Source organism: Arvicola amphibius, chromosome 18 (assembly GCF_903992535.2).
Source record: "Arvicola amphibius chromosome 18, mArvAmp1.2, whole genome shotgun sequence".
NCBI lineage: Eukaryota > Metazoa > Chordata > Mammalia > Rodentia > Cricetidae > Arvicola > Arvicola amphibius.
In genome coordinates this window covers 23,561,038-23,579,683 of record NC_052064.1, presented here as the reverse complement: position 1 = coordinate 23,579,683, position 18,646 = coordinate 23,561,038, and the positions used below count along the sequence as shown (strand labels likewise).

The window sequence follows — 18,646 nt, the reverse complement described above, 5'->3', positions numbered from 1 at the left end:
AATGTTCGTAATGATGAAATAGCTTGACATGCTTCCCATGTGTCCCATTTAAGTTTCTATCGCTGTGATAAACACTGTGACCAAAGGAACTTGTTGGGGGAAAGACTTTATTTGGCTTCCAAGTCGCAGCGTATCATCAGTGGGAGTCGAGGCAGGAACTGAAGCAGAGACCAGAGAGGAATGCTGCTGACTCATCTGCTCCTTCCGGCTTCGTCTCTTTGCTTTTCTATGTACCCACGACCATGCCATCCACGGGGGGCTGGGCCCTTCCTTCCACACCGATCATCAATCAAACAAACATCCCTGCTGGGCAAGATGGCCCACACCTTTAATCCCAGCACTTGGAAGTCAGAGACAGGTGGACCTCTTCTGAGTTAGAGGCTAACCTGGTCTACAGAGCAAGTTTCAGGACAGTTGGGGCTATACAAGAGAAATCTTGAAAAACCAAGAGAAAGAAAGTCCCATAGATGTGTTTACAGAGCGATAAATGACCTTAACTTCTGTCTCTTGGCAACAAGCTAATCAGAACTTCATTAAGTGGTATGTGGCTGTATTTCAGAAAAATGTTGTTTGTATATGAGAAGCCACCGCTTATCTTCAGTTTTCATTGTGAAGATTTTTTTAACTCCCTCCCCTTTCCCACCCCATTTATCTCTCTTTTCCTGCACATGCTGTCCCTGTCCTCTCCTTCCTCTTCACCCCTAGATGCTCCCCTTCTTGGGGTGTTTCAGTCTAGGTCCCCACTCATTGGCTGAGCTGTTCCTCCCGCCTGCTGAATGCCTGCTTTCATAATACTAATATTTTATATTATGTTTATACTAATATTTTATATAACATTTATATTATATTTATACATCTACTCTGCAGGATGTAATTAAACAGAGTATTTTTACTTAATGTCATCGGCCTACATTATACAGGGATTTTCAAAATTTAGCCTGCACCTGTTTCTGGATCAGAAGACTTGGGGCAGAAAATTTGCATTTTTTTTATTTTATTTTTTTATTTTTATTTTTTTTTTGGTTTTTCGAGACAGGGTTTCCCTGTAGTTTCTAGAGCCTGTCCTGGAGCTAGCTCTTGTAGACCAGGCTGGCCTCGAACTCAGAGATCCGCCTGCCTCTGCCTCCAGCATTTTGTAGTCAAGCTGCGTACAAAATCCGGCTCTGTAGGGCATTTTTTTCTACTACTTCATAGATACCGGCTCGTAAACGAAGGAGATTATAGGACATGATGGGGCTGTTTTCAGAAACAGACCCCTGCTTCAAGACTTGTGATCATAATCAGTATCCACCAAGGACACGGGAAAGGACAAGGAAAAGGGAGAGACCTACTTGGAAATACTTTTCTTGCCTAGCAGAGTCGCGTTCACGATGGTCACTAAGGTATTCCCCAGAGCAGACAGCCGTTGCTTGGGATGGCTTCTCGGTGGTTCTGAATAGCCCCAGAACCTCCAGAGCGCGCGATGGTCAGGGAAGCTGGGCCGAAGTTGATGGGGAGAACCCCAAGCTGGGTAAAGCTGTCTTAAGGCAGACTTCGTCTCAGGAAGACGAGCATGGGCTGGCGCAGCCTCTGTACATTCTGCTCCAAGGTCAAAACCTCGGGATCGATCCCATGAGGACAAATCCTCTAACCTCTCTCGAGATCTCAGTCCAGCAACATGTTCTGTCACTGCTACTGCGCATCTACTAAATGCAAAGAAAACAGCAGGCGCCCTGGAGTGGCTCGAGCCAACGTGCCAGGCTCTGAGGGTCCGGTCTGGAATCCTATTGTGCAACAAACGTTTACTGAACATCAATTATGAGCCAGGCACCATTCCAAAGACTGGAGATGCAGGGGAAAGAGCAAAACCCCAAATAGCTTAGTAAAACAAAAGTGCTTGCCAACGTGGGGTAAGATGTGGACCGCACCAAAAAGAACGTCCAGATGTCGGTGGAGTGACTTAAAACGAGGCCGGGAAATGAAAAAGCCATCCATGCAAATACTTGTTGAAGTTGCTCTTCTGGGACCGGGCCGTCGTTGCTGAGTGTGAGAAAATAAACCGCGGCACCGAAACCAAGGGATGGGAACACAAAATGAATATGCAAATCGAGTGAGGGCCAGCGTGCGACTTTGAATTCATATCCCAGATAAACTGGGCTAAGGCCTTCCTGATGCAGGTCAGGTGAAGGCCAGGTGATGGCAGCAGCGATGAGGGTGGAGCGCTGGGGCCTCTGAGGGGTGCTACTGGTAACAGATTACTGGGTCGCAAGGTGTTGAAAACAATGACCCTTCAGTTCCCATCCGGGCCTATAGGCTGTCAAAACACGATTCTGAGTTCAGCTGTGAACCTAATTCTGTGTACCAGAGAAGCAAGGGAAGGCCAGATGATCTCCCGAAGGTATCAGGAAAGGATAAACAGGCAGTTGGGGCGAGACTACAAATTCACTTAAGCTAAAAAACTGAAGCCAGAGAAGGTCGACTCGCCAACATAGCATACTGTTGACATCCAGGACCGAAACCTGAAATTTAACACTTAAAGGTCAGCTGGAGAGGGCAACTAGGGTCACATAACGGGACGCTGTCTGTCTTAAAGAGAAAGAAGAGGGGAGGGGGAAGGGTGGAGGGGAGAGAAAGCAGCTGTGGAGGTTAGGGTCAGAAGTGAAGCGATGGCCAGGAGGCCCAGGGAAGCCATGACTGGTCAGAAGCCACGCGACATCTCGTGGATTAAGGGACAATTATGCCCTACTTCGCTGGCTGCAGCAGCCAGATCAGGGGAAGTTTAACTCCCCCCTGAATTTTACACTGAGCAGTGAGGTTTTCTTAGTGGCTGGGGCAGAACTCTTAACTTCAGGCACTATGCACGAAACTGCACTTACCGGGGAATAAACTCGGGGCACAGGAAAGCCTTTATCAGGCTAGTCTGTCAGTTCCCTAACAGTTCTTTTCTACAAATAGATCAGAAAGGGGTCAGCCCCAGAAAAAGACCCCAAATAGTAGAGTGTGGGGGTGGCGATGAGATGTGGGGGATCACGATGGACAGTTAACCGGGTACGGAAGGGCAGATCAGCAACTGCTATCCGTTTGATACACAATACAAGGGGTGACATAGAGAATGGTCTTTGATTGATAGGGCCCATTTCTGCTTGCAGTGGCTAGAGCAAGCAATGGAATAACCACAGAGGAGGTGGAGTCACAATGCCGACACACACCAGGATGGGACTCCAAGGAAGCCAACTCTATGGCGCCTCTGCTCTTGGACAGCCATTCAACAGAGCTCAGAAGTCAGTTTGTCTAGGAGGCTTCTGTGCTGGCCAGAGGCAGGTCTCAGGCTGATCAACTGACCTTTCTGTGAACGGCTAAGAAGGGGACAAGCACAGTTGAAGGACCAGAAAATATTTAAATTAGTTCTTAAAAATTCCTCAAGTAGGGAAACAAGCTCACAAGGGCATTAAGTCTGCCAGAGCCTAAGCCAAGGTTTCTGAAGACAACAGCAAACTGAGTTATTTGTGGCTATGGTTCTTATGGAGACTGGGGAACAAACTGCCTATGTTTGACACACAGACACTGATTTGCTTTTCCTGCCATCTCTGAACATCACCTGAGTGCTCTAGAAAATAACTCAATTCTGAGACCGTCTTCCACGAGTCAGCATCAGGGCCCAGGATTAGAAGCTCAGTCCTCCAGGACTGGTCCCTTAACACTCAGCACAGCGAGGCCTCTGCTCTCTCTCCAGCCATTTATGAACTGGACTCTCACAACACCCCCTTCCCAAGCCCTTCAGTGTTAAGTATGCTGAGAGAACTCAAAAGGAGAGAACCTGGAAACAGCCAGGTGGAAGAGATGCGCAGGGCAAGGGACTGGGGTGGAAAGCAGCCTTGCGCGCCTTCTGTGATTTCTTCCTGCAAGCCCCTTCCCACTGCTGCAAACTGGAACTCGTCGCTTCTCTAAAGGGCTTGGCAGAGCTTTATCTGCAGCCCACTTCACCCGCTTCTTGGGTGAAACTTCCCCGAAGGCCAGCTCGAATCCTGTACATATCTGGGCTTCTGGTAACAACCCCAGTGCTGAGGCCACCTGGGGAACCCTGCCTAACTCACCCCATGTGTCTGATCAAAAGGAGCCTTGATGGGAAAAATAAGAATTCATACAATGCACTAGGAAAGCACAACACCCCACCCGTAAGGCAGCAGCTGTTTATTGGCAGTGGCTGTCACATGGTGGAATCATGGGATGACGCAATCTTCCTGAGGGGTTTGCTGCGGTAGGATCTGGAGTCTTCCACATTTATCAGATGCCTTCTCATTAACGTTCTCAAGTTTTGCAATTCTACATCCAAACTGCATGGCCCGCTTTGGCAGAAGGGCAGAGGCGGTGAGACCGAGTTCCACAGCTGCCAGGCGTAAGATGAGCTTCTCACCGACCCCACGGGGCAAAGCCAGATCTGCCTTCTCCCACACCGGCAGGGAATTTAGGAAAGACACGACATTCTCATCCAGGAAAGGAAACCTAAAATTTATTTTAAAAAAAAAAAAAAAATGAGAGCCGGGCGGTGGTGGCACACGCCTTTAATCCCAGCACTCGGGAGGCAGAGGCAGGCGGATCTCTGTGAGTTCGAGACCAGCCTGGTCTACAAGAGCTAGTTCCAGGACAGGCTCCAAAGCTACAGAGAAACCCTGTCTAAAAAAACAAAAAAAAAAAAAAAAAAAAAAAGAGTGACCACCACTAAAAAAAAAGTCTATTAGTGATTATATAATTTAATAGATAAAATTCAACCACATTAAAAAGGTGTTTCAAAACGTGGCAATTTTATATGCATTATAAAGAATTCTAAAATCTAAATAGTCGTCTATGATATCAAGAAATAATTTCAAGTTGTTTCAGAGTATCTTTGCGGGTGCCCCCAGTATACAGCTTGATCATAAATAACTTCTGTCTGGTTTGAGCATGTCTGCAGAAACTTAACTTTAGGGGCATGAAGTCAACATAAAGGGTTCCAAAAGCCTGGGCTTGTAACACTGTAAATAAACAAAACTGTAAGAATTTTGTTTATTTACACTTAAATTGCTTGTGCCGCCACAAATTGGTATCCATAACAAATACTACATTTAAAACAGAAACATTCTGCTCTTCTGCTTCTTCACTTTCCCACAAAACCATGGATTTTCTCTGAAGCTGGGTTTTGTTTCCATTACGAGCCCATCCCCATCTTTCCCTGTCCATCCTCAGAAACACGGCAGCTCTGCTGCACTCACCGTTGTAACCACTCTGCGTACACACTGCCACCCGAGCACAGCCCTGAATAATTTCCTAAGGCCTTTGAAATTAACTGCTTCATCAGAAAAAGTAAATTCTCTATTCCTTCATCTGCCTGATGATAATGGATTAAATTCCTCTCTTCCTTTTCTGCAATTCCTGACCCTCTCTCTCACATTCTTCAAAGGGAGAAGTTTATTTACTTTGTAGAACAGTACTAATTATCTATTTGAAATATAATCTTGAGAAATAGAACAGTAAGGACAATCTAATTTGGACAAGGACTGGCAGCACAGGGACAGCCGGGAAAGGCAGTCATGCTTCACTGGAAAGGCCTAAGCATGGAACACAGGCTAGAGACCACTCTCAGACCGGGGAGGTAACAACTGTGATGCCCCAGCTCTCATGAGGCTTACATGGCTTCCTCCTCCTTGCCTGCTGAATCCTTCTAACAAAATACCACTTATTTAAACACAGTTCCACTCATTTTTCTTTTTGAGACATGGTCTTGCTACGTAAGCCAGGCTGGACTCTGGACTCTGCCAGGCTATGGTGGTTCGCATTAGACAGGGGCACAGACACAGCTCCACAGCCGTGCTCCTCAGACCGTCTCGTCTCCTGTGCTCTTACCGCTGAAAACTCTTTTTCACTCTGTCCTAACTAACATCCTAAGTACGCTGTAGGCAGACACAATCCGAGATTTCAAAAGCACACACGAAGCTGCCTTGGTCTCTGTGAAGATTTTAGGTGATCTAAAACAGTACTAAATCGTGTTCAAAAACCACACAAAGGACAGAAATCCAGGCCTGGGACCTCCCATGGATCACCACAGCAGACATGCCTACATAGACAAAACCAGATCTACAACCCTGCAGGACAAAACAAAATCCTTAAACTGCCTCCACTTGGAAATACACTATGCTGTTTTCACGTCTGTGGTTTTTCATCATGGCCCTAGAAAGAATTATCATCCACCTTCTATCCTGAGTGCAGGCTTCCTGCGGCTCCCTGGCGCCTTCAGCGCTGCTCGCGACTGTTCACAGGGTAAAGCTGAGACAGTGTGCAACTGCTCCTGTCCTGATGGGAGCAATCTCCACAGAAAAGGAGTAGAAAGCCATCATTCGTATTTCTACTACAAAGCATCTGAATAATGAGTCAGTCACCTTGCTTCCTTTCCATGATCACCAATAACTCTGTCGTCACGACCGAGGTTTCTGGAGGAAATGCGGCCCAGTTCCATGGCTATTTCCTCATTCAGGCCTTCGAGGCCGAGAGCCTGAAAGCGGACTCGATGCCGGGAGTAACCCGCCAGCTGCTCGTCTGCACCGATACCAGTCAGAATCACCTACAGAAGAGTGAAGAAAGCCAGAGATGTGACCGAGGACAAGACGAGAGGGGGGGGGGGGGGGAGAGGGAGAGGGAAATTTTTCTTATAAAACTTAAAAAAAAACCCACAGGTCAGAAAATAGTAAAAAAATGTTCAATTTTAAAAAGAATATACATTATATTAAAAAGAATAAATAAAATGCAGTATTTTCTTACAACCTTAAATGTTAAAAGGCTCAAGAGTCAAAATTAGGTCTCGGAAATCCCTCTGAGCAAAAATCCCAGCGCACACCTTTGCAGGGCTCTCGTAAGATCTCGCAGCATCCTGGGTCACTAAGCAACCGATTCCTCTAGCAGCGAACCAGACGGCGCAGCCAATGCTGTCATCCAGAACTGTGTCCAAGGGCTGAACCAAGTGACATATACGAGCTCTTCTTAGATTTTGTAGCTCTTCAAGAGAAACATTGATTTCAACAAAATTCCAAGTCCGAGAGGGGTTGACAGACTGCAGTTCCTTCAGTCCTGCTTTTCCTGTGACTCGGTCCGGCGCCGCAGCGGCACCCTGACAGAATTCTTCAGCCAGGGTCTTGGGACTGCTTTGCTGTTTTCTGTCGATGTTAGGAACACCTGGCCCAGTCTCTCGTCTACCCACAAAAGCCACATTCAGGAGGTCGATCGGCTCATCTAAAGGAACATGACGGTCCGCAAGGGCTGAGAGCACCATGGAATCCACACCCCCAGAAAAGAGGATGGCAATGCTTGCTGTCTTACGACAAGCTGGCAAAACTTCCTCTGATGCCGGGTTTTCTTCCCTAGCTAAACATAGGACACGTCTCTTGACTGCAACACTCAGGACATCAATGAACTGCTGAACTACTTTTTTTGTGTGTCCATCCGTAAGAAACGTCTCGAGTGTCTCTCTTGCATGTGGAACACGGGAACTGTCTCTACAGGGAGCTTCCAGTGGAGCCTGAGGCAGCGTCTTATTTAAGGGAGCAATCGGTTTCGGAAGATACAGCTCGGCTTCACCTGGTACCATGGATACAAGCGCTGGCAATTCCGCTGGAGTCGGAGTCAGGTCGACAGCACATTCTTCAGTAACATTCTGCTCAGAAACGTATTTCCACGGATATAATTTTAAAGTCACACTACTAGAAACTGCAGCAGAATTGAGATCAATTTGGAAAATTCCACATGCTGGAACTTCTTGCCACTGGTCTGTAAGCCCAGACACCTGGGCTCCAACTGATGAGAGGCAGAAACTCTTGCCCAGATTATTAAAATGCCAAAGCAAGCTACGGCGGCCAAAAAAGTCCCTACCAAACCATAAGCAATGGCTAGAGGCTTGATAGTATATGAAAGACCAAGGGCCTCGGACTTTGGAAAAGAGTGCCAAAATATCAGACTTCGTCTTACAGGCAGAAAGGCTACTGCACATAACCTGAGTGTCATTGTCCTCTGCATCAACCTGGACCCCACTAAAAACTTCCCCATTCCACAGGAACACGTTGCCATTCTCATCTTCCACAGGCTGGGCAGTTAAAGCGCCTCTCAAGTGAAGGACGTGACCAGAAAACAAACACTGATAGTTAACATGGGATTTTAACACCTGCTTGCTGCTATTGGGACCCCGTCGCCTAAGGTTGCACAGCAAATCCTCTCTTAACTCTTTACTGAAGTGCTCAACAGAGAAGCCTACAGAACAGCAAATGCCACACATGGCTCTGGGAAGTCAGGGTGACTGGGTCTTGACTTTGGTTGTCTCCGAGTTTTCTAAGGCTTGGTATTCTTTTAGTAGTTCATCTAATGTATCTGTAGGAGGGAGTGAGAAAAAAGATTGAAGTAAAAGTTGAGACTACTTCTCAAGATTCTATGAGTAGATGCATTGTACAATTGCCAGGGGTAACTCAGAATGCCGTAGGGACAAACAGTGCTGAATTTGGGAATGGTTTCTTTTCACTGAGGACTTATTTTGGTCCAAGCACTTGGCTAAGCACTTTACATATACAACTTTCAAATCTGTCAAGACCTTGCAGGTTCAAAGTATTCCCCCCGCAAAATGAAAAATTGGAAAATGATTTTTCATACTTTAGTCAAAGTATGAAAAAAATACACGCCTATCTCACTTGGTAATACAGCAAATACATCTTGAAGTTATGTTTTTACTTAATACGTCTGTGATATAGTTTGATCATACCCACCTCCTCCCCCACCCTCCCTCTGCTTCCACTAGGACATGGGCAATCTACCAGGAGTCACACCCCTGAGGACACTGACTCTCTTCCCTGGCAGCCATCACCTGCCAACAGCTCCTTCGGGGCTCAGGTCTCACCCGCCCTCAGAGAACTTTCTTTTGGCAGTGGACGGCAGGTAAGACAAGAACCACACCTGGTGCACATGCAGAGATAAAGGGACTTTGGAAGGCGCAGTCCAAAACTGGACCTCCATCTTACCCTCCTGACCCCTATGGCTTTGGGGTCATAGAGGAAAGGGGACAGAAGGAGCAACTGGGGAGTTCTGCTGCAGTGTGACATTGTCTTCAGACCTCATGGGCTTCTATGAATGGGAACCCGTAGCAGCCGCAGCTGCCGGCCCATGGACAAGTCAGTCAGAATACCAGTCCCACCCCAGCTAAGAAGTCTGTTTAAAACTGTAGAGATCTTTGGAAGGCTAACTGGAAACAGATCACTGTTATCACACACATGCCCAGATGCACTCATGAAGACACTGAATTGAGGTACCATTATGAGTCCCCACAAAAAGCCTACCAAAGGTTTTCTATAGCATTCCACACATAAGCAAAACCAAAATGAAGACCGCTCACTTTTGCTTTCAGAAAGCATGTTTGTTCGATCTTCAAGAAAGAATATGTTGCTGTTCTGTTGCTGCCTGTACACTTTCTGCAAAAGAAAGTCACAGTATCAGGACACGATTTGCACGGCGATGCTCCACAGAATCCTATTATCACTTACACGAGCTTCTGGAATATTCAGAATGGTCATTTATCAAATACAAACAGATTCAAAGTCACTGTTGCTCTGCCACCCAGAAATGGCTGTTTGCACAGCGATGCCATGCTGCCACTGTTCTGTCAGTGACAAAGCTACCACAGCCACAGGGCTATGGTTTACTCTTACAGATGTACAGCACGGAGAGCTTTGCTCATCAGTGAAGGTTCTTTACATCACCACACGGGAACAACACTAGAGTCTTTGCTGCCCTCAAACGTCAGACATTTGTCTGTCTCTTCACTATTACAGATACAGACAGCTGCCACCGCAATTAAACGCCCATGCATTTCACAACTGTATATGTATCAGTTACTCCGAAAGAAGCCCCAGGTCAAGTCTCACACAATGTTTAGACATTTTGCCAGTCCGATCTCCTAAAGTTCTGTATTAATTTGCCTTAGCGTCCAATATTCCACAAACAACAACATCAGAAATGTTGAAAATGCCAGTCACTAGATGACTGAGAGCTCAAAATCATTTCTTCACTTAAGATGCAATTTTCCACAGAAAAACCACACATGAAACAGAAGCTGACTGATGAACACATCATAAAAAGGCATTAAATGGGTTAAGTATTTGGACTATTAACAGTTTTCTGTGGAAAAGGAAATCAGTTTTTGTTAAAGTGTACTAGGGAAGTAATTTTCTCAACTTTGAGATGCGTTGACATATACAGAGAAACAAATGAAAAGCAAAAACAAACCAGACACTTTAGTTTGAGATCAGCATGTCGGAATTTTGTAACTTTAGCATAAATGATCTAACTCCTAATCTTAATATACTGTACACTAGTCCAGATTCCTGCAGTAACTTACCCGATTCTTCTTCAGGTTAGAGAGCTCATCCACAATGATTTTTTGTTCTTTAATCTATGAAAACAAAGAAAAAGCTAAAGTCCAAAGTATGTTCGGTGGGGACATTCTAAGCAATGGGCCTGGGGGTGGTCACATACACACACCACCTGTCTAAATAGACACTATGCAGGGGCAACAGCACCCAGCTGGGCTCCGTGGCAAACAGCTGAAGAAGAAAAGGCTTAGACATGCCAGGAACCAGTTACCACAGGGCTTATACCTTTAGCCAAAGTGACACACTGTCTACCAAAATTAGTACCAGTCTTTAGTTTTATAACGTCTTGCTGTAAATTAAAACAAAGAGAAAGAAAACGAATGTGGGTTCCTCCCTTTGCCCAGCAACCAGTGTTGTTCATGATGTATGCAGATGACAATCAGTCATTCAGAAAAAAATAAATGGCACTGCCTGCCGTACCTGCGGAGAGAAAGCATCGTTTTTCCACCTCCGCATTTATTCTATTTTGTACGGTCAAGACTACATACTGCTGGTTATCATCAAGCTGGGCTTGTGGTGCTGATCACCAGATGAATGCCTAAGTAGGCAATGCCTCTTTTGAAGCATCACACACCACGACATATAGTATTAAGAGGCAGAGTATTTTGAAAACTCACAGGCACCCTCTTCAGTGTGCACCCTTGCGTCTCCACACCGCCAGAGGTGACAGCTGCGGTAAGGAACTACAAAGCCACGGGAGCTCGTCTTCCTCGAGCCTCAAGTCTGCTTCTACAGTGTTTTATGTTCATTTTTAGAAATGACGGGTATATATCTCACTTTAGCTGGTACCCAAGAAAACTGTGATGGTGGGAATTAGGCCACTTAACCCAAGATGCCACTCGTGGGGCGGGGGGGAGATGTAGAATTTAGCACATTTAACTCCTGAAAAGGCTGTGCGCACACCCCTCCACTACCCATGTCTTAAGATTTTGTCTGTAATTGGAAGCTGATGGTAGGGTTCTGCATGGCGGTGCATCCCTGAAATCTCGGCTCTTAGGCAAGAGAATGAGGCCATGCTCCCCTTAAACAAGAGCTTGAGCTTGGCCTGAGCGATATAAAAACCCTATCCCGAAGGAAGGGAGAGAGGGAGAAAGGCAGGCGAAGCTTAGTTTGCTAGGGTCCTACGCAGAGACGACTGCAAGTCTGCAGGGACGCGACGGACGCAAGCGCGGAACCCGCCGCCCGCGTCCCGGGGCCCCGACCCGCCGCACCTTGCTGCCCAGAGCCTCGCTGTGTGCAGTCGCCGTGGGCGCGGGCACCGTTGCCGAGCGATCGTGGGCGCGCACCCCACGGACGGGCATCTCCACGCAGCGCCGCACGCCGGGGAACCGCGGCCGGAAGACGCTGACCGGACGCGTGAGCTCCCGCGAATCCCGCCCCTTCTGCCACCTCCACCAACGGAGTCTGCACTTTGACGCGTGCGCAGTCGAGGGCGCTGGAGGCCTAGGAGGCAAAAGAGTGTACGCATGCGCACTGGTTTTAGGCCAAAAAAAAAAAATAATAATAATTGCCCGGTTGTGGAGTTTGTGGATTTTCTGTAACGTCCCCTAGCGAATCCGATGTAAATAATAATAGTAATAGTTATAATAATGATGATGATGTTGTTATATAATTATTATAATATAATATAATATTACTTATTATTATTCTAACAACAACAGCAACAATCATCTCGTTCTCACATCCAAATAGAATCCAAATAGACTATAGAAGTAAAAATAACAGACAAGGTAGGAAGCTGCGATGCTGATTTCAGACGCACAGGGCTGGTGATCGGACTGTAGAGAGTTAGTTTATAAGGTTTTTGACTCCTTGTGGTTAGGACTGCCACATGAAATATATATATATATATAGCTTTAGATGAATTTTGGATGCTCTGTTCCATACAACATCTCAGTCAAGTCTAGAAATAGACGAGAGAGATTGATGAGCACTTTCCAGCGCTTCTAGGTTTGACGCTCGGCCGAGAGGGGCGTCTATAGGGCGGCAGAGGGAGGACCCAGCCATAGACTAAGAAGGTGGCAGAGACTAACCTGTGGGCTGTAAGTCGTTTGGTTAAGACTGAATAATTTGATAGACTAGAAACCTTCACCTGTTCTGATCTCATGATCTGTAAGTCATTCCTCAGTAGTGTGCCTAACTCTGTGATCTTGGCATTTCTTTATTGATAACACTTCTTGGGTCCTTAACAGGTTTTAACATCTCAGATTCTTTAGTGAGTTGACTGAAACTCGGGACGTGTTTGAAACGCACAGGTGAACTGGGGATGGAGACCACTCATCCGGCTAAAGGCTGGTGCGTCCTGAGTTAAGCCCATGGACGCCTCTTACTGGTGCTTTGAGTAAAAATCTCAAGTGGTTATAGAACTGAATGTACTTTAAATTTTTTTTTCCTTCTCATTGATTTTCTTAAGAACGACTTTTCTGTTTCTAAGCTATTTCACAGTGGAAGCGATGGTGGTCGGGAATGTAGTTTTATAGTCTAACCACTTAGTGATATCTGCAGGATGGGGAACACCTGGTCGTTTTTTTAGAAGAGGTCGGTAGGTAATCCAGTTTGTCAGCCTCTTTGTGCCCATTGGATGAGAGCAGCTGCTCCAACTCCGGCTGGTCAGTTACACGTATGTTTCTGTTTATGGTCAACCTGACATTGAAGCTGTGAACTGAAGCCCTAAGGTCCCTCTGTGTGTCTATATGTTAGAAACACCTTAAATCTCACTACGTGAATGTCAAATAATTTCCTACTTTGGAACATATTAATACTCACCATTTTTCTATTTTTATTAATTAAATTCATCCTTATACATTTTTTTGTACATGTATACTGATCACAGACACCCCCAACCCTACCCCACCCTGTCTACTCACTCAGTTCCCCACGGATCTCTCTCATATCCAAAGGGTTATTTTGAAGATCGAAATGCCAACATCTGTAAGCGCTCATTGTTCGTCTCAGGCACATACTAAGGTATATGTAAGCTTGCTAAAGAGCAAATCAGAAACGATCCCAGTGGATTTTTACCAAACAAAGATTCCGGGTTATAGATCGGCTGGTTTATTTCATATTAAAGATACCTCTTCTTTTCCAAATACTTTCAACAATGCTAGAGTGTCCGTAGCTAATATGAAGGCACTTTTGGTTGATGGGTGACTTTTAATTAATTCTGATGGGGTGAGACAAAGTAGGAGCCATTTGTGAGGTGACAGGCTGAAGGGGAACTAGCAGACCAGGACATTGTGTAGGGTGGCAGGGGGTAGACATGGGATTAAGAAGGTGAAATCAAAGGAAACGTAATACCACAGCCTTAGGAACTTTTTCAGAAGGCAACAGAACCCAAGATACTGAACTGTTGTTTACCAGAGGAACTGTAGGCTCTGTGAAACAGACTACTGGGTCCTTATCAGAGGCATTAGGGGGAGGGTGCGGGAATTTTGCCAACAAAGTGTTTCAATACTTCAGTGAAAGAGGGAAATGTGCAAGTTACAGGCTAGAGATGAGGAAACCTTTCTCCTCTAGGTGGTATTAGTTCTGAAGCCTAGCTCCAGCTGTGGACCGTGATGACAAAATACCCCTCCTCTCTTGAGGCCCTGGTAGAAGGACCGAGTAAATGTCGAATACAAAATTTAAGGATGCCCTCGCTCTCAGGGTCCTGACAGTGCGCACCTCCTTCAGTTTTCACCCCGGATGCCTCAAGTCTTGCCCTTGTCTCCACTCTGTTCTCCTATCGGGGTAATTTGATGGTTTTGTTGTTGGTGATCGCGCTTCACAATCAGAGTCACTTACTTGTGAATGTCACCAGTGTCGGAGAGGCAAGCTGTCCAGGTGTGATTCTCAGCATGCCTGACAGTTCCGAAAAGATCTATCAAAATTGCTTCATTTAGATTCCTGCTATGCTGCTACCACTGTCTGCTTAACTTCCCAACAATAAGGCCCACGCTTCACGTGTTTAGGTCTGCGTGACTGAAGCAGATTCGGTCGTCTCTACAAATTGGCTCATAAGCTACGTGGCTGTTAGGAAAAACAGCTATGAAATGTTTACTATTGGAGGAGTTATAAATGCCAAGTAGGCATTTGGATGCCTTTGGAAGATGTAAAATGTGTTCTCCCGAGTGAAGGAGCAAAGAGAAAGTGTATTTAAATGATACATGATGATAGGTGCGTACAAACTCACCTGGTGTTTTTCCTATAGATAATCCTCCTTCTAAGGCCGAATTCTTTATAACTAAAGAGGCTTTTATCCTAGTTCTGAATGTTTATAGCAATTAAATTTTATCGAAACGTGTTTGCATCCAAATGCAATACTGCCTTGGGGGCATTAATTTTTTTCTTTATAAAGTAACTAGGTGCAAAAACTCTACTGCACTGGTACAGTGTAAGCAAGCAAGCTATATCCGCTTACCTGTATTTGCCTGTGCATTCTGTTTGGTTTTAAAAAATATTGCTCTGCGGTCGCTGTTAACTTTACCTAGAAAAACAAAACAAACATCCAGGCGTTTGAATTCCAAATGATTTTACAGCAGAAGCTTTGTGTTGCAAGGCTAAAATTTAATTCGGTACTACCAAAACTGGGCTTAGTGCTAGCTTAATGCTATTATCGTAGGTATAGCTGTCACTATGCTTGGGCTTGGGCCGCTCATGTCTCCCGACACAGTCACGAGATGGCTTTTGCGGAGCAATGTCTACAGGAAGCAGAAGGCGAGGGAGGAATGTTGGACAGAGAGAACATGGGAAACTTTGGAAAATCCATTGTCTTCCTAAGCTGCCAGCACTAGTATTTAAACTAGTTGTGATTTTATGGAGAACAGCTGGACAGAATGTACTGTGGTTTACATCAGCAGCTGGGTTTTAAACCGAAAGGCATGTGGTAAAGAGTTTAGTTCAATTAAAGAAATTTTTAACTAGACTTAAGTATTTCTATTACATGAATCAAAAGGCTCTGAGCCCTTTTAATTTATTTATTTCAGTAATTTTCATTCATAAATTTTGTTTTCTTGAAAGCCAGAAGCTCTTACAAATTTTCTAAGTATAATAATAAAAATACTGTGTCTCTTAAGGATTAGAACGAAAGTTGTATATTATAGGAATAACTGGAAAGGAACCCACAGGAAAGGGTGTTCATGCTGGATATCAAAATCTTCCACAGCTAAACACCGTTCATACAAACCCTGACAACCCGGCTGAGTACTGTGGAACACACTTGTAATCACAGTACTCAGCAGGCGGACACAGAAAGATCTTTTCCCTGGTCCATGACTTGTTTGCTTTTTCAGTGAGCAGAGGTTCTCCACTCCGGTGGGGACCAGTTTCCCACCTATGTGCTTTATAAGGAATAAGGGACTTTGGGATTAAATCTAAAACACAATCACAACACCTTTTCTCTTGCACATATAGAAGTGTGATACTTTGAGATTTCACATGTTGACTTGTATTTGAGATAACCTAAAAAATTACATCTCATCTAAGAGGACAGGCAAGAAATTCACACAGGACAAAAAAGATTGTAATCTGGACAGACATCCAATACGGTTATAAACAAGACAAAGTGACACTGTTTTAGAAATGAGGAGATACGTCACTACAAAGCCAGGAAGCTTCCGAAAGACTCTGATCTCTCTATTTCCTTTTGGCTGTTGGCATAGAAATTGGCCCAAGCTAGTTCATTTATAAGAGAGATGCGACACTCTTGATAATTTTACCAGGATTTTATGAATATCTAGGAAATTTGGTTGGATTGCCAAGGGTGAAAGTTATGGAGAAAGATAAATTACCTTCAAAAAGAAGGGACACATAGGCTTTAAAAAGCAAGAAGATTTCTAGTCATCCTAAGAGTTTTGGTGAAGCTTAAACAACATGTAAGATAGCAAGGTATGCAGGCTTAGGGAAGGAGCCTGTGCAGAAGACAGACAGTTTGTGCAGAAGACAGACAGTCTGTGCAGAAGACAGAAGCCTGTGCAGAAGACAGTCTGTGCAGAAGACAGCTTGTGCAGTCTTGTAGTCAAAAGGAAACTTGATTAATCAAAGAATAACAAGGCCAATAAGTAAAATTAGTTCATCAACTGGGAAAATGGGAGGGAATTGTAGCAGAGAACGGGAGGCAGTAAGTAGGTGGGGCCAGAGCCCCGGAACCTCTGGGGTGCTAAGCACTCGCCATCACAGCTCTAAAGTGTGTCTTGTTTTTACCATGGAGCACACACAAGTCTGCAGACTCATTTCACACACAGTAGGAGCTTCCACCAGAACACACCTAAGGGAAAGGACAGGTCAAAGTACAGCAGAACACCTTGACTCAAATAAACTAAGTGAAAAGGTCTAGTAAAATGCTAGCGGTATGGGTCAGCCAATCGGCAGAACGTGGAGTAAACACATACAACAGAATACATTCTCAACTTCGCATCTCCATCAACTGTAGAAAAGGCAAAGGCATGATGACTTCCTCCTCCCAACTTGTAGTGAAATCTAAGAAAATTTACCTAAATTATAGAGGGGGTAAAAGAAGATGGGGAAAGGAAACGTAGAACCTCCTCATGATTTTTGTTTCTTTCTCGCTATGTAGTTCAGGTTGGTTAGTAACTCACTAGATGGCCCAGGCTGAGCTTTAAATGGAGATCTTTCCAAGTGCTGGAATTGCCAGTGTGTGCTGCCTCACGCAGGGAGATAAGGTTCCAGTAAAAAGGGGGAACAGGAAAATCAGGTAGTTTCTGTATGGGTGTGATGCAGGTCAAACATGAGGTTATTGGCAGCTGTGGCTTCACTGGGCTTTTTTCACTTAACGTCATGACTGTAATTCCCTCCATGTCACATAGGACAACTTATCTACCTCCCTCTTCTCCTCCTTTTCATTTTGTTCTTCTTAATGATTTAAGAGTATTATGTGGATTTATGTATTATACTTTCTTTATCCATTCATCAGATAGTGGAAAAAATGTTTATTTACATCTGTTATAGACATAAATAATAAACAGACATAATATAGCAGACATAAATAAATATAACTAGTATCCACTTATGGATAAGTACATACCATATTCATCTTTTTGGGTCTGGGTTATCTCACTCAGGATAGTGTTTTCTAATTCCATCCATTTGCATGCAAAATTTAAGATGTCATTGTTTTTTTTAAATAGCTGAGTAGTATTCTAATGTGTAAATGTGCCACATTTTCTTTATCCATTCTTCGGTTGAGGGGCATCTAGGTTGTTTCCAGATTCTGGATATTACAAATAATGCTGCTGAACATAGCTGAACAAATGCTTTTGTAGTATGATTGAGCATCTTTTGGGTATATGCCCAAGAGTGATATGGTAGCGTCCTGAGGTAGGTTGATTCCCAATTTTCTGAGAAACCACCATACTGATTTTTCCAAAGTGATTGTATGAGTTTGCATTCCCACCAGCAGTGGATGAGTGTTCTCCTTACTCCACATTCTCTTCAGCATAAGCTATTATTGGTGTTTTTGATCTTAGCCATTCTGACAGGAGTAAGATGATATCTCAGAGTTGTTTTGATTTGCATTTCCCTGATGGCTAAGGATGTTGATTTCCTTAACTATCTTTTGGCCATTTAAGATTCTTCTTTTGAGAATTCTCTGTTTAGTTCTATACCCCATTTTCAAATTGGGTTATTTAGTATTTTGATGTCTAATTTCTTGAGTTCTTTATATATTTTAGAGATTAGTCCTTTGTCTGATATGGGGTTGGTAAAGATTTTTTTCCCACTCAGTAGGCTGCCTTTTTGTCTTATTGACCATGTTCTTTGCTTTACAGAAGCTTCTCAGTTTCAGGAGGTCCCATTTATTTATTGTTGCTCTCAGTGTCTGTGCTACTAATGGGCTCAATTCACCTATAAAAGTCACAGGCTAAGAGAATGGATATGAAAACAGGATCCAGCCTTCTGCTGTGTACAAGAAACATTTTGCATTTTTTTTATGGTATAGGACTTTCATTTCTGTCAAATTAGTTTCTAGATAGTTAATGTTTAATACAGTGTGGCTATTATGAGTGAGGCTGCTTTATTGATTTTTCAGGTAAATCAATACTGGTATATGACAACAACGCCAGGTTTTGTTTGTTGGCTCTATGTTCTGCAACGTTGCTGAATTCACTTATTCGGAGAGTTTTTGGTGGAATCTTTAGAATTTGATAAAACATCTTATCATCTGCAAACACTGTCCGTCTGATTTCCTCCTTTCCTATCTGAATGCCCTTTATTTTTTTCCTCTTACCTAACAGCTC

General features: G+C 44.3%; 2 protein-coding genes across 2 annotated transcripts; both read right to left on the bottom strand.

The window, feature by feature from the left end:
* Positions 1–4,155: 4,155 nt before the first annotated feature.
* Positions 4,156–8,275, bottom strand: Asnsd1 (asparagine synthetase domain containing 1). Its single transcript, XM_038315572.2, has 3 exons — positions 6,848–8,275; positions 6,393–6,574; positions 4,156–4,482 (listed from the first exon to the last, which is right to left on the bottom strand). Exons 1-3 carry the CDS (start codon positions 8,273–8,275, stop codon positions 4,200–4,202), a joined length of 1,893 nt encoding a protein of 630 aa, XP_038171500.1. The 3' UTR covers positions 4,156–4,199.
* Positions 8,230–11,775, bottom strand: Asdurf (ASNSD1 upstream open reading frame). Its single transcript, XM_038315573.1, has 4 exons — positions 11,627–11,775; positions 10,382–10,435; positions 9,380–9,455; positions 8,230–8,367 (listed from the first exon to the last, which is right to left on the bottom strand). Exons 1-4 carry the CDS (start codon positions 11,714–11,716, stop codon positions 8,288–8,290), a joined length of 300 nt encoding a protein of 99 aa, XP_038171501.1. The 5' UTR covers positions 11,717–11,775; the 3' UTR covers positions 8,230–8,287.
* Between the last annotated feature and the right edge of the window lie 6,871 nt (positions 11,776–18,646).